The 12688-nt window shown below is 44.5% G+C and overlaps 1 protein-coding gene across 4 annotated transcripts in view; it reads right to left on the bottom strand.

Annotated features, from left to right (window-relative positions):
- The window catches only part of LOC111264388 (uncharacterized), a 173547-nt gene that overhangs the window by 53134 nt on the left and 107725 nt on the right, over positions 1-12688 (bottom strand). For all 4 annotated transcript variants that reach the window (XM_086970026.1, XM_022840267.2, XM_022840258.2 and 1 more), the window contains 2 exons: positions 9745-10072; positions 9170-9257 (listed from right to left, as the gene is read on the bottom strand). In XM_086970026.1, the coding sequence (XP_086826152.1) occupies positions 9170-9257; positions 9745-9936 (280 nt within the window). In that variant the 5' untranslated portion in view covers positions 9937-10072. The remainder of the gene's footprint in view (positions 1-9169; positions 9258-9744; positions 10073-12688) is intronic.

Raw genomic sequence — 12688 nt, 5'->3', positions numbered from 1 at the left:
ACTCCATCTTGAGACAACGTACCGCTAATGCAATTGTTCGGTAAAACATAGACTTAATCAAACGCTATGGAAGGGATGCCCTCATTGCGGTGCCTAGTCACTACAAATGAACAACTATAGCAAGCGTTGTCTTCAGTATGAGGTAGAGAGGTTGATCATCTCGTTAGAAGGCTTTTACAAATGCTTCGTCGTTTGTTGTCTCGAAGCGTGAATAGCTTGAGCTGAGCAATAATATGACAACGCTAAGTCATAATAATATATCTATTAACATTTCTCGCCTATTTGGGATTGTAGCGTGAAGTAGCTTTAAAGTAGTGAAGATAGCTCTTCGTTCACTCTCACCGTAGGCGAGCAGGCCGATTACACTATACAAATTAGTCACCAGCAACATCTTTTACTCTTAGCCGTCTGGATCAAGGCGTATAATTCGAAAAGCTAACTTAGTGTTTTCAGTGTCTCACTGATTTTTTTCTTACAACGAATTTTTTTTCTCTCCCGTTATTTTAACAGATGTATATTAATAAGCTGCCCAGTAAGTTTTTAAAACTGTCGAAACACCTTTGTCTCACCCTGTTAAAATTGAAAAACAATGACGCTGGTACAAAATCAATAATAATGTACGGTTCGCAGATGTGATCGAAAAATTGCAGTGGTTAACTGGATAGGAAACAAGAAGTATGTTTCATTGCTTTAATGGACCGCGGCAGGTTATATAATTGAACGTCCGTCTACCAGAGCTCAGCTGACGTATTACATCTTTTCTGAAATACTACAGAAGGAATGCGTACAAATGCTGAGACCCATTGGGCCCAGGTAGCCGTGGAAAACAAAGGCCAACATGGAAGAGAACTGCACATTTCCCAGTTCTGTAGCATTCGCTCTCGATTGGATACTGTTAGACGAGCTGCACCCGTCCGTTATATTACGCGGAACGGTTGTCCAAATACGGCTTTGTTTCTCGAAAGCAATTGCATAATGGAAAGTATTGCCTACCGTCTATGTGTACCGACCCCCAAACAGGACGATGTTCATACCGAGGAAGCGAACGCGAAACAGGCTCTACTGTATGCGCCAATATCTATACGCATCCGGTTGATTGAGAACGCTTGTGATGTTATTAAGAATTGTAGTTACAGCTTCAAAGTTTTGATATACCTAACGGTTTAAAAGGGTCGCGCTGCTTAGAGGAGGCACCGTCGACTGTTTAAGTTCACAGAATCGTTCAACATCAACAGCAAATAACAGGTAGTTTTAATTTAATACATAGCATTAACGTAAGCAAACACATGTTGATCAACGCACTGAAGGCCAGCCCGAGGTCGATTTATATCTGGACAGGGTTTTCCACGTTGAATTTGAATTATAAAAGGTTGCGTTCTACGACATTTAAATTGGGCGTCTGCTACGAGAGGCATACACATATTTCTCTATGCGTCTGTTATGCACTTCAGTCAACTGTATGTCTATATATCGATGTGTGCGACCCTACGGATATAGGTGCGGCGTCCAATAATAGCAAGTTAACTTATCAATCGGTAAGTGATCTATTTTGCATCGTCTAACTAGACTAAGTATGGGGCGTCCACGAACTGACCTTTTCATAGCTGACTTGAGTGACACCAAATGACCCTAACGCGTACCAACTATGAATAGGTCATTATATTTAGCTCAAGCTTGCTTCTATTGAGTGACACATGCTTGAATAGAGACAAGACGCCTTTGGCTAGTTTCAATGTACAGAACCGTGGCATACACATCTATACTGAAGGTGTTGTTTGTTCGGAGTCTTTCGTCAATACAATTTGAAAATCTACCAGGGAATATCTTGAACTAGGTTATAAAAAGACCAGGCCGATCCTCTATTCGTTGAAGGTGAAATCAAGCAGCTTTGGTCTAGGCTCCCTTATTCTCAACTGATTTATTGCGTGAGGCTCGTCCTGCGTGTACGATATATCGCACTCTTGAAATCATCGTTAAAGCTCTAAAGTTACATTTAAATGTGCATCTCTGGTTTTGTTCTCCGTGTGCTTTTTATGTTTACGTCATTTACAGTCCCTACTTCTTACTCCGTTTGCTGTATCTACCAGACTCTGCCTTAGTTCTTTTTTAGCCCACAGCCACCCTAGGCCATAAATTGTGCCTCTTTCGTAACATGTGAAATATTTGAAACCAAGGTTCCGAGCTTAGATGTCCATGCGTGATTATCACGTGTTTCGTACTCTCAATTAACAAGTACATAAAGAATACTCTGTGTTCCGCAGCCATCAGCCTCGGTGATCTTTTAACTGAGTGCGAACTACCGAAACCGTTTCTGCGACATCTGTCTGCTCAACCGCCGTTCTTAAGCCTTCCAGGTCCCTTCAAGCGGCCTGTTCACGCCCACCATGTCTATTACCCCGGCCCCTCGCTGCCGGCTTTTAGTTCCCATACAGCCTCGCTTCAAAGAGTCGCGACTCCTGAAGACTGTCGGGTTGTTGCTCCGCAGCGCCCGTATAAAGTCTGCCCATGAGCTTGACGGTGGTAATTTTATCTTCCGGCTAGGGGACGACGGGAAAGACAGCGGGGCAAAATGAAGCGAAGCGTTTCGTGCTGTTCTCCCTGTCGGCACGCACCATTTGCTTAACCTCCTCTAAAGCTTTGGGGCGGCCCCCTGATCGTGCTGGCAACAACTCCATGAGGACTCAAGTTTCCTCGCATTCGTCCTGTCGACGTCTACCTGCTTCTTTAATTTAAACAGATACATGAACGGGGAAAAAAATACTATCCAGAGGACAAAAAGCTCGACTGCAGACGGAACGTTTTAATGGAGCCCTTAGATACAAGATGTAAGTCCCCCAGAGACATTGTCCAGCTGGTACCGCTGATCCCCACCTCGTAAGTTTGATAACGGAATGTTGATTTCTGAGTGAAGCCGCACGTTGATAGAGGGGACGCTGTGCTTACTGGTTTCCGATACCATAGTGATAGCAGACGACGTCTTAAAGTTACCTAGTGTTGTTTTTTGATGAGCATGTATCCAGTAGAGGCCATCTTGAACTGGCGACGAGATTAAGAGCTGATTAACGGAGTAACGCAGGTGGCATAAAATGAACATTTCTAGGGTAATATGGCTGTTTATGTAACTGGTGCTTAGCACTCAGAACCGCCAATAAGTTGCCAATAATCGATTAACTCATACTCGGATGAGAGGATTGTAAATAAAAATCCTTAACATGTAATGCTAGAGTATGCAATATATTTCAAGGAATCGAAGTTACTGAGGTTAAATAAAAATTAAATAAGGAAATAACCTTCAAGCTCAATAGGAAACGATAACGCTGAAGCGCATGTAGAAGTCATATTTTCAAGTAAATACAATCATTGGCCAAAACGTTTGGTCTCCGGCTTGTCCTTGGCAAGCGGGTCCCAATCACGGCCTACTGCTGAAGTACCGGAAACCCCATAGGCCTGTTTATTCTATTTGGAACTTCGTTACCGTGAAATTTCGAGCTGAACGGGTCACAGTCGCTACTGTAGACCGGTCCCTATCACCGTTCTCGATGCGCAACTACATTCGACGAACGTCTCTTGACGCAACCAAAGTAATTTCCGGGAAGAGCTTTTATTTAACGAACGCTTCCTTTCATTTCAGCCTAGGCGACTAGTGTAGTCTAGGTGAGATTCACGAGAAGTTTTCTCGCTCAGTGGTGGATCAACATTGACAACAACGTTTTATTCTAAACCAGGTTAGTCGTAATAACAGAAGGCCATCTCCAAGCGTCAATATTTAATAAACACCGACATTTGCCTAGCAAATATACCATTAAGAAGACTTTTCGCAGCTTAGCTTTTAGCTTGAAAAAAAGATTTTTCAAGCTTTAAAACCGATACTCCAAAAGTGCTTCATGGTTTTGTTTTATTTAATAGTTGTGTCCTAAATCTAAAAAAGAAAAACTCTTAAACATTCCCTTTACAATTTGGTACACGCCAATGTCATTCTCTTACGATCCTAAGAGATCGTAAGGGACACCAGTTAGATTGTTTTTTTACGGATGATTCGCTTAGACTCATTATGTTATAACATCGCAAAGTATCTGCTATACGATCGAGCACTGATTGCAGGGACAACACCTTGCAGGCGTTAATAATAAGGCAGCTTATTTTTCCTATACATTTACCATGCTTAGCCGTGTTCATCCAGGCTATGTATAAGCACTCCGTGATCAAGCAAAACAAAGGCCAAATGGCCTTGCTTAACCGAGGCACATGTTCACAGTACAACGTTTTAAAATATCACGAACATTTACTTTATATAGACAGATCTCGTTTTCGCTACCCCTTTATAGAACGACGATTTGTTTTTACTTCCGCATTACGCGTTAGATCCCTCAAGACGTGCTTACATCATCTGTTAGCGTCTTTCCGGTCGCGTCTACTAGAAGTCAACTGTGCGCGTACCAAAACATAGCTCGCAGCCTAAACGTTTCAAGCTTCACATCATCCGTTTCTACTATTTTGGTTAGGTATTGCCTCAAACGGCTGGCGACTTGCTTTAGTCCAGCACGAAACGAACACCGTGTCTGCACGTGCCCGATTTCGAATCTGAGTCTCACCTCATGAGGCGTCTTCAAAGTTGCTAGGTAAACGCTTTACTACTGCGCCATCGAGACAAAAATGGTATGCATTTAACGAGTGATTCATCTGTCCTATGCTTCGGCGCATTCTCAGAGGAACAGTGCAGAACATCGACTTTTGGTTGACATATTGCGCATCCGTTCCGACACGTTCGCAACTTGAAAAATGGTCGCTTCTACTTTGTGGGTAGAGCTGTTCAATTCATCTTCTTAGTTGATCAATCGATTGCACCTACCTCGCAGAGTGTTCCGCTATTATTTTTTGGAAAACAGAATTGAACAGATACAGTTATTTGTCCATTTTTTCATTCTGTATAATTAATCCCATGTTTAAGTTGCACCAACCAGGTCAATAACTGTCATCATCCCTATAGATCTCCTGAATGAAAAGACCTTTCGGGCCTACTTTTGTCAGACTCGGGATTGAAATCCAAGTTCCCTGGCTGTACTTTAACCAAGTATCTCTCGCTATTCGCTGTGTTTATTTAATCAAAATGCGTTTCTCTACATCCAGCTCCCGGTACAGCTAACTCCACCCGATCCAAACGTTTCAGGCACTTCGTTCAAACTCGTCTAACTTTTCTATGATGAATTACTCACTCTCGTTGCCCGCCCCCGTCCGGAAGCTACTCAGTGCCTTCGACTTGCTTATAATATTAAAGGAACAAATTATGGATTAGGGGACGGACCGTGGTTAGCGTGAAATTTAATGTAGCTCCCTGTTAACCACTAACTAACTAACAATAAGGTCTTCGACAGCCTCGTCGCTCGTGCCACTCTTCGATAACATGATTATTGCGGTTACTATTAAGATTATCATTAATTATTAATGCAATTTGCGGTTCGCGCGGCATCGAATGCCGCTGGATGATCACGATCCTGCTACTGATGATGACGATGAGCCTGACGAAACGGGTCATGTCGTAGTTGCTAGCAGTTTCATCCGCCTCGATGCGGTGAGCACACGATTTGACGCGCACAAGCCTCGTGCAGCTCGGTCGAGGAGTGCAGGCCATGTCAGCAGATTTACCTCAGGAAGCCTGCCTGCTCGAAATGGCCTCGAAACCCCTCTAACGGCGTCAGAGGAGGCATGCTGTCTTCTCTTCCTCTATCTTGAGACAGAGGGGGCCAAGCCCTTCACCCTTTAATCGCTGGGACGAGGACAAGACTTGAGTCTTCATCCCTCACTTTGCAATCCTCTGAAGACGGTGGTCACGGCTGCGATGATGGCGTGGGTTGTTGAGCCTCGCGGCTACATACGTATAAGGGGCAAAACATAGGGAGGGGGAACGAAACATACTACGAAGAGGTACAAGAAGATTGCCCACAGTAAAATGGGAGGACGGCATGGGGCGATTCTTCAGTAAGGGCAACTTCTGCTAAAAAAGGAAATTGCTACACATACTTAAGATTCGTGGATAACTCGCGCTTCGCTTACACGACGTTACGACGACGCCTTGTTGCCCCCACACATGAATTAAATAGACAGGAGGGCAAACCACGGCCGGACGCCTTGGTAGACGCAGCAAACCTTGCCTTGGACGTATATGTTGTTTCATGCATGCCTGTCGTCCGTAGGGCTTCCGTTTTGTGTGGTAAACGACTGATGACAGCATATCCGTAGTAATGTGCTTAGAATGCTCTCAAAAATTCGCACCATAATGCCAAAATAATACATGTTTATTATAGGTTGCTGCTAGTTTTTACAGAACATAATGCAATCTATAGTCGGCAGGAAATAATTCCAATAGTAGTTACATCTGGCTCAAAACGAATGCACGCAATGCTTTGAAGTTGAATACCCCTGAAAAATTGCCCCGGATCGCCGTACTCTCGATGTAGGAGCGAGCAGTGCCCATCCGTCGCGACCTCTTCTCTCGTTATTTTTGCTCTTGTTGGTGTCGCCCGTGGCGCTGAATACATTTTTGTGCAATTTACGCTTGGCTGTTGCTGCTTCCTAGCAGCGTCTCATCGCTTCATCACATCCCGTGTGAGTTTTTCTATTTCGGGCTGTCGTCCACCACCTCCGAATCGTCGCCGCTAGTAGTCTGGCTGTTCCAACGCCTTGTGCGCTGAATATACCCCACACATAGCAGTAGTGGGGCGCGAGGTATCCAGCCAGCGTTGTCGCTGACGACGGCTAACTCTATAATGCTTTTGCTTCACGCACTCTCTTTTTCTTCCTCTTGTTCGCCTTTCCTTGTTTGTCTGCATCTTCTCTCTTGAGGGGCGCGTCACTTTGCCATTTACTTTGTGCCGCACGACGACCTGTGTCGACGACCAGTCGGACGTGGTAATGTTTTCCGTGTTCACTGGTCGTCGCCTGTTATTGCTGCCTGCGCCGACGCTGCTGCCTCTGTGAGCAACATTCGAAGCTACACTTTGTACATGAAAGAGCGAAGAGGTGAGAAGGAAAGAAAGAGGATGAGAAAGAAGGAGAAAAATATACGCGCATTTAATATAAACGATGTTAGCATATAGCAAGCATATAATGACCATTGGGCTTCAGAACACGCCATTACCTCCGACGAGCAGCAAAGCCATTAGAGGTTTAGGGTCTGCAGAGGCCCCACGTTTCTCGAATAAGGGGCTTTTGCTGATTGCAACGCTCTTGGCGAGAGAGAGAAAGAAATTGAGGGAGAAAAAGAGGGACACAAAAGGGGCATAGTTTAGCAGAATTCTGGCCCCCTTTTCCCCGTTTTGCTGTTGCTGCTGCTGCCACCATTGCTAAGCGCTAGTAGGATTTAACCACGAGTGGGATTCGTTGCATTGAACGAAACAAACGAAGGACATGCTACCAACACAGTAACTATGTCTGGTGGAATGGTCGCATGCATAGAGTCCACGCGTACACCGGTGCAGAACGAGGTACAGGAAGCCACGACAAGCTCCGGCTGATGAGTCGGGGTAAAAGCGGACGCACCCTTCACGGAAGACGGGGCGAATGCTAGATGGAATGATGTTCGAGGATGTTGGCAAAGCAAATGCTACGACGCATGAGACGGCGATCGTGTCCGTTGAGCAGTAGCAACAGCCCCAGCACACAGCAAAAGCAGCAGATTGTGGAAACTTTTTGAAGCGTAAGAAGACCGACCGCATCGCAAGTTTGTGTGCCTTGCTTACTAGAGAAAGAAAGAGAAATGGACCAGGGGTTGGGGGTCAGGGACAGCATCCTTTGTCATGGGGGCGTCCTTTAGCTCGACAACAGCAGCAATACGAGTCGTGCTACACAAGTATGACTTAAGTTAACGCTTAGGTGGCAACTAGTAACCCAGTAGACAGCATCTAACCCAAAGTGGAACGGAGATTTTCGTACCAGCCGGTGAGGTCCCGGCTCCGTTTGAGGTGCACAGCCATCAACGGGGTAGCGATCCCGAACTGGTCGTTCACTTTCCTGTCACCCTACTTCTGCCTTTACACATCCCAAACGAGTTAAACGCGTAACACCCAGGCAAACGTCTGGTAGCTGAACTGCGCGCGTGTCGCAAACAACGGCACGGCAAGAGTCGTGACAAAGGTACACAACGCAACGAGGCAAACGTTCTCTTACGATGAACGCCACTGCAGCGGCCGTCACCAGCGGCAGCGACGCCTTGAAAGTGGTAATTTCGCTTACTGGCCAGTACCGGCCTGCGAATCAAGTCACTTATCACTATATGTCCGACCGATTTGCAATGCGCGACCTGCTATGCAAGACTGCCTCTTATACGGGAAATGCGTAGTTAGTTGCGCTTGGATGAAACTCTGAGTCGAGTCAGAATGGTACGTACGGCTTGCTTGGAGACAGTGACAGATGCAATAGCTGTTTCTAATATAACTGTTTGGTTTTAGTTTACCCAGTCGCGCTGAATCTTTTACCGAAGTGAGTGCGTGATCTTCACTGTAGCCGATAACGCCGATAACGACAACGATAGCGTAAAAGCAGGACAAAAAATAGAAAGTCTCATGTAGCTGCTTCTATGCAAGCTCGCAACAGCGCAATAATGTCGCGTACAAACGAACGGGCGGGAGAATTTAAACTACCGTTTCGTGTACGAAAAAGGCAGTGGCCGATTCGCTAAAGCAGATGGCAAGTTGTTAGATCTTTGATAGATGATGGTACGTATATATCCGATATGTATTTATGTACCTTATCTTTCGACAGGATTTTGGAGACAAGCCTTATTATTTAATGTAATGATAGTTTAAAGAGTTCACTAGAATCCGAACTGGTTTGGAAATATCACCGATTTCATACTGTAATATATATATATATATATATATATGTGTGTAGTACGTAATTTTATTTAAATTGTTTCATTTATTGTGTTCTTAGCTGGTGTTATTTAACATTAGATATGAATAAATTTATTTAAGTTAGAATGATGCAGTCAGGTAGTAATTACTGTTCACATATACATCAAAATAAATTATGTTCTCAGGTCTACAAACCTGTGATAGACCTGATTGTAAAATCAGCTGGAACGAGCTAACAACACTGCTAAAAGGCTATTTATTATAGTAGTTCTCTACATTCGTATCAGTGGCACACGTAGATATGCCCACTTCCTACTTACCATGCCGGATCATTTTGACAATTTCCTCAGGCGACAGTTTTTCTAGTATCCGGAGGCATTTCAGCTTCAGCTCTGATACAGTCATCGACTAAAAGACGATCAAAAACATTATTAGTAAATGTGTGATATATGAAGATCTCTATATGAAACAAATTAGCATAAAGTTAATGGAATCACACTGTGTCTTCCGTTCAATAAAAGATATGTCACCATTATTTAGATAAGTTCGTCATGAAGACAAAAACAGTTGTTAATTAACGAGTAGACAAACTGGGAAGACAATCAGCAATCGTGCTGCGGTTGCAGGTGTTTGTTAATTAGTCATGGCAACGCACTGTAGTAGATTCCGTGAAAAATAAAAAACGACGCCACGTTTTCTTCGTTCCGCTGTAAATGGCTGAGCCGTTAATCTAAGCATAACACCAAATCCAACCGAGGAAGTCACTTCACTTTTATTTATTACTGTTGGAAGAGTGTGATTGAATTGTGCAGAGATTTGTAAGCGAATTTTTGGCTCGCGTTCACTGCTCCGTAATTCAATGACCGTGTTTATAACGCTTGACAATTTTACTTACCTTCAATGAGTCAGGCATCATAGCTTTGATTTCGTTTTTCGTTAGTAAATCAAACATGGTGTCGTGAAGTTTTTTCGGCCGATCAATGAGCTGGCTCAAGGATGTGAGACAGTTAGCTGGTAACGCCACCTTACGAAGTAGCGACTCAGCTATACTTGAGGTAATATCTTCTGTTGAATCGTCTAAAGGCATCTTTGCAGATGACCCTTAAAAGTTGCTATTACCAAACTATTACCAACACGTGCCGGGGTTTCCAATCCGACTGGCAGCTGATCTTATCAATCACGATCAGACGAGATGAGGAGCTCGCAAGGCGCTTACACAAATGCTGCAACCCAAAGTAGTATATAAATTCATGAACATTTTAGATTATATATATTTTTACCTGTATGCTAGTAGTGCATGAATGTCTCTACTATAGGATTTCGTCTCCGTCCCTAAAATATCTAAATCAGATCAACGTGAGGTTGATATGGTATCGATTCACTGGCAACTTTTTAACATCATAATAGGTAAAACGAGGTGGAAAAAGTCCTAATTTTTAGGTATACTATTTGGATCTATTGAAGTTAATAATACGACTCGAGTTAACGTTAATTTTTAAATACTGGTGAAACTACTGGTCTCCTTCACCGGCTAGCTGGCCATTCGATTTATTGATTTATTGCGTAGATACGACGTGCGGTTTTAGCACAGACATGATATTTCTTTGTCGCTGCCAATAATCATTTTTTTCACCGAAATGAATTTTTTTCCGTAGGATCAATGCCAATATTCATGACCTCTTTTCCAGGTAGATCAACGGACACAATTCAAACAATAAACTTTAGGCATTAAGAGGACAGAATTGATTTAAGCCCTAAACTACCATCAGTACTAAACATATTCAAGTAGTTTATAGGTATACGGGGCAATACATGGTCTCGTGTTTCCTATCTCCATAACGCTATCCCCAAGGGCTAATTCCGCATTGCTTCGATAAGCCACATATATATATATATATATGTGGCTTATATATATATGTATATATATATATATGTATATATATATGAAAGCTTCAGTATCTCAATCTCAAGTCCTTTAACTTTATATAGAACACAACTGGTGTTATTAAATACTAACGTTCCCTTAAGTCGGAAACGTAAAAAATAGTGGTGATGTTCTAAAATTCGGTTTATACATATATGTGTGTTGGCGGGAACTCCAACAAATTGGCAGCCCAGAATGCAAACTATAGCAGAATAGAAAATTCACGCTGAGTAGCCAAACACACCCATTCATGCCAAACAGTACAACTGCTTCCAGTTTCGCCTTCTCGAGCCATGCTAATTTTATCTTGTCGAAACCCAGTTGTGAAATTTGCTTCACATTTGACATCGTCGGCAGCCAACAAACGTGCAGGCCATAGACTGCTGTATGCCAGCCATAATTTCCTTCAACATTGAACAACCATCCAACGCAGCAATGGCAGTAGTACCAAATTCAACAACAAGGCACGATTAATTTGATCCTTCCCCATGCCCGGACAACAAATCAGGAGATTGGGAAGCGTTAACCGTAGATTTAAGGCCTCGAATGGACGCAGAAGCCCAACCCGCTGTGCCATGCCCATCTTCATCTTCTCTATATTCGAAAACGATGTATGTCGCACGCAACACTAGCCGCCTCACGCTTTGAAACGCCGAGAAACGCCTTCATACTACACGGATGGTCGAAGGGGAGGCCGCTGCGACGTCCTGCGCTATGGTTAATTATACAAATTTGAGGGAAAGAAGGTCTACTTTTCCCATTTTCCCAGCCACCCCCGACCGATGTTTCCTTCCACATTTCGTTAGCCGCTCACTTCTATCACGCGCGCACGCATGCACGCACGCACGCACGGACGCACGCACAATACCCCTCCGCAAGCCACGACGTCCTCAAGCTACATGACGGGAATGGCATTGCGAACGAATACTGCAACAGCAACTACAGCCAGCCCCTACAGCTGTAGAAATGCCCTCTGCTATTGTACCTATTAGTGAGATTTTGGAGGAATGCGACGACTTACAACTGCGCCCACGCACTGCCATTGGGGTGCGGGAACTGGTCTACCCCGCTGTTCGTATTTCGTCTCGTGGTGGTGATGCTTGGACATGAAGGTTGTCGGCAGCGTGTGGAGAGCTGGAACGATCTTCTCGGCGTGGGGGCTGGCCTTAGGAAAACTCTGTTTCACGGATAGCAGCAGAAGCAGCATCAGCTTGCTCTTAACAGTAGTGACCATATCCGCCAGTTATACAAACGCATATGTGCGTGGGTAGCCGCAGAGATGTGCGAAGTTTCGGACTTCGAAAGGAACAACACAACAATGAAAATAGAAAACACCAGACCGACCAGCGACAAGGCGGTTGGTCTGTTGGACACCCGGCCACTAGGAGACAGAAATCAGCAATGGGAGTTGGGCGCAGTTGGCAAAGAGTTGCGTTCCGCCAGTTGTTTCTCTTTTCGATGGAATTTTGCACTTAATGACGCGGCATCCGTGGCCGGCATGGGTATCACACGTCGCTCGCAAACCTTCCGTATATTCTCGCAATATAGGCAGCTTGCGCACAAGTCACTCAGCAAGGCCATTGTCCTTCGCTCATTCCACGTTTCGTCCCGAGTTTTGTTTCGCCGGTCCGCCAACTTGGCGAAAACAGCTGATACCAAACAGCAGACGATGGCGTTCCATGGCGGTGCAACCGTCCGGGGTAGAGCTGAGAGTTAAGCTCGCAAAACGAGCGGTTGTTCTTCATGAGGAAACGCTTCCTCCCCACACCCCTTCAATGCCCATTGGCCAGCGGCAGAAGTATGGCAGAAATATCTCTTGCCACTCACTATGCTATAGGGCAGGCACATTTGTAACTTATCGAATGAGTTGTTCACCATCGAAGCTGTCCACTGTCGGCGGCAGGCTAAGGCCACT

Source organism: Varroa jacobsoni, unplaced genomic scaffold, assembly GCF_002532875.2.
Source record: "Varroa jacobsoni isolate VJ856 unplaced genomic scaffold, vjacob_1.0 scaffold_96, whole genome shotgun sequence".
NCBI lineage: Eukaryota > Metazoa > Arthropoda > Arachnida > Mesostigmata > Varroidae > Varroa > Varroa jacobsoni.
This window is presented reverse-complemented; position numbering and strand designations above follow the sequence as displayed.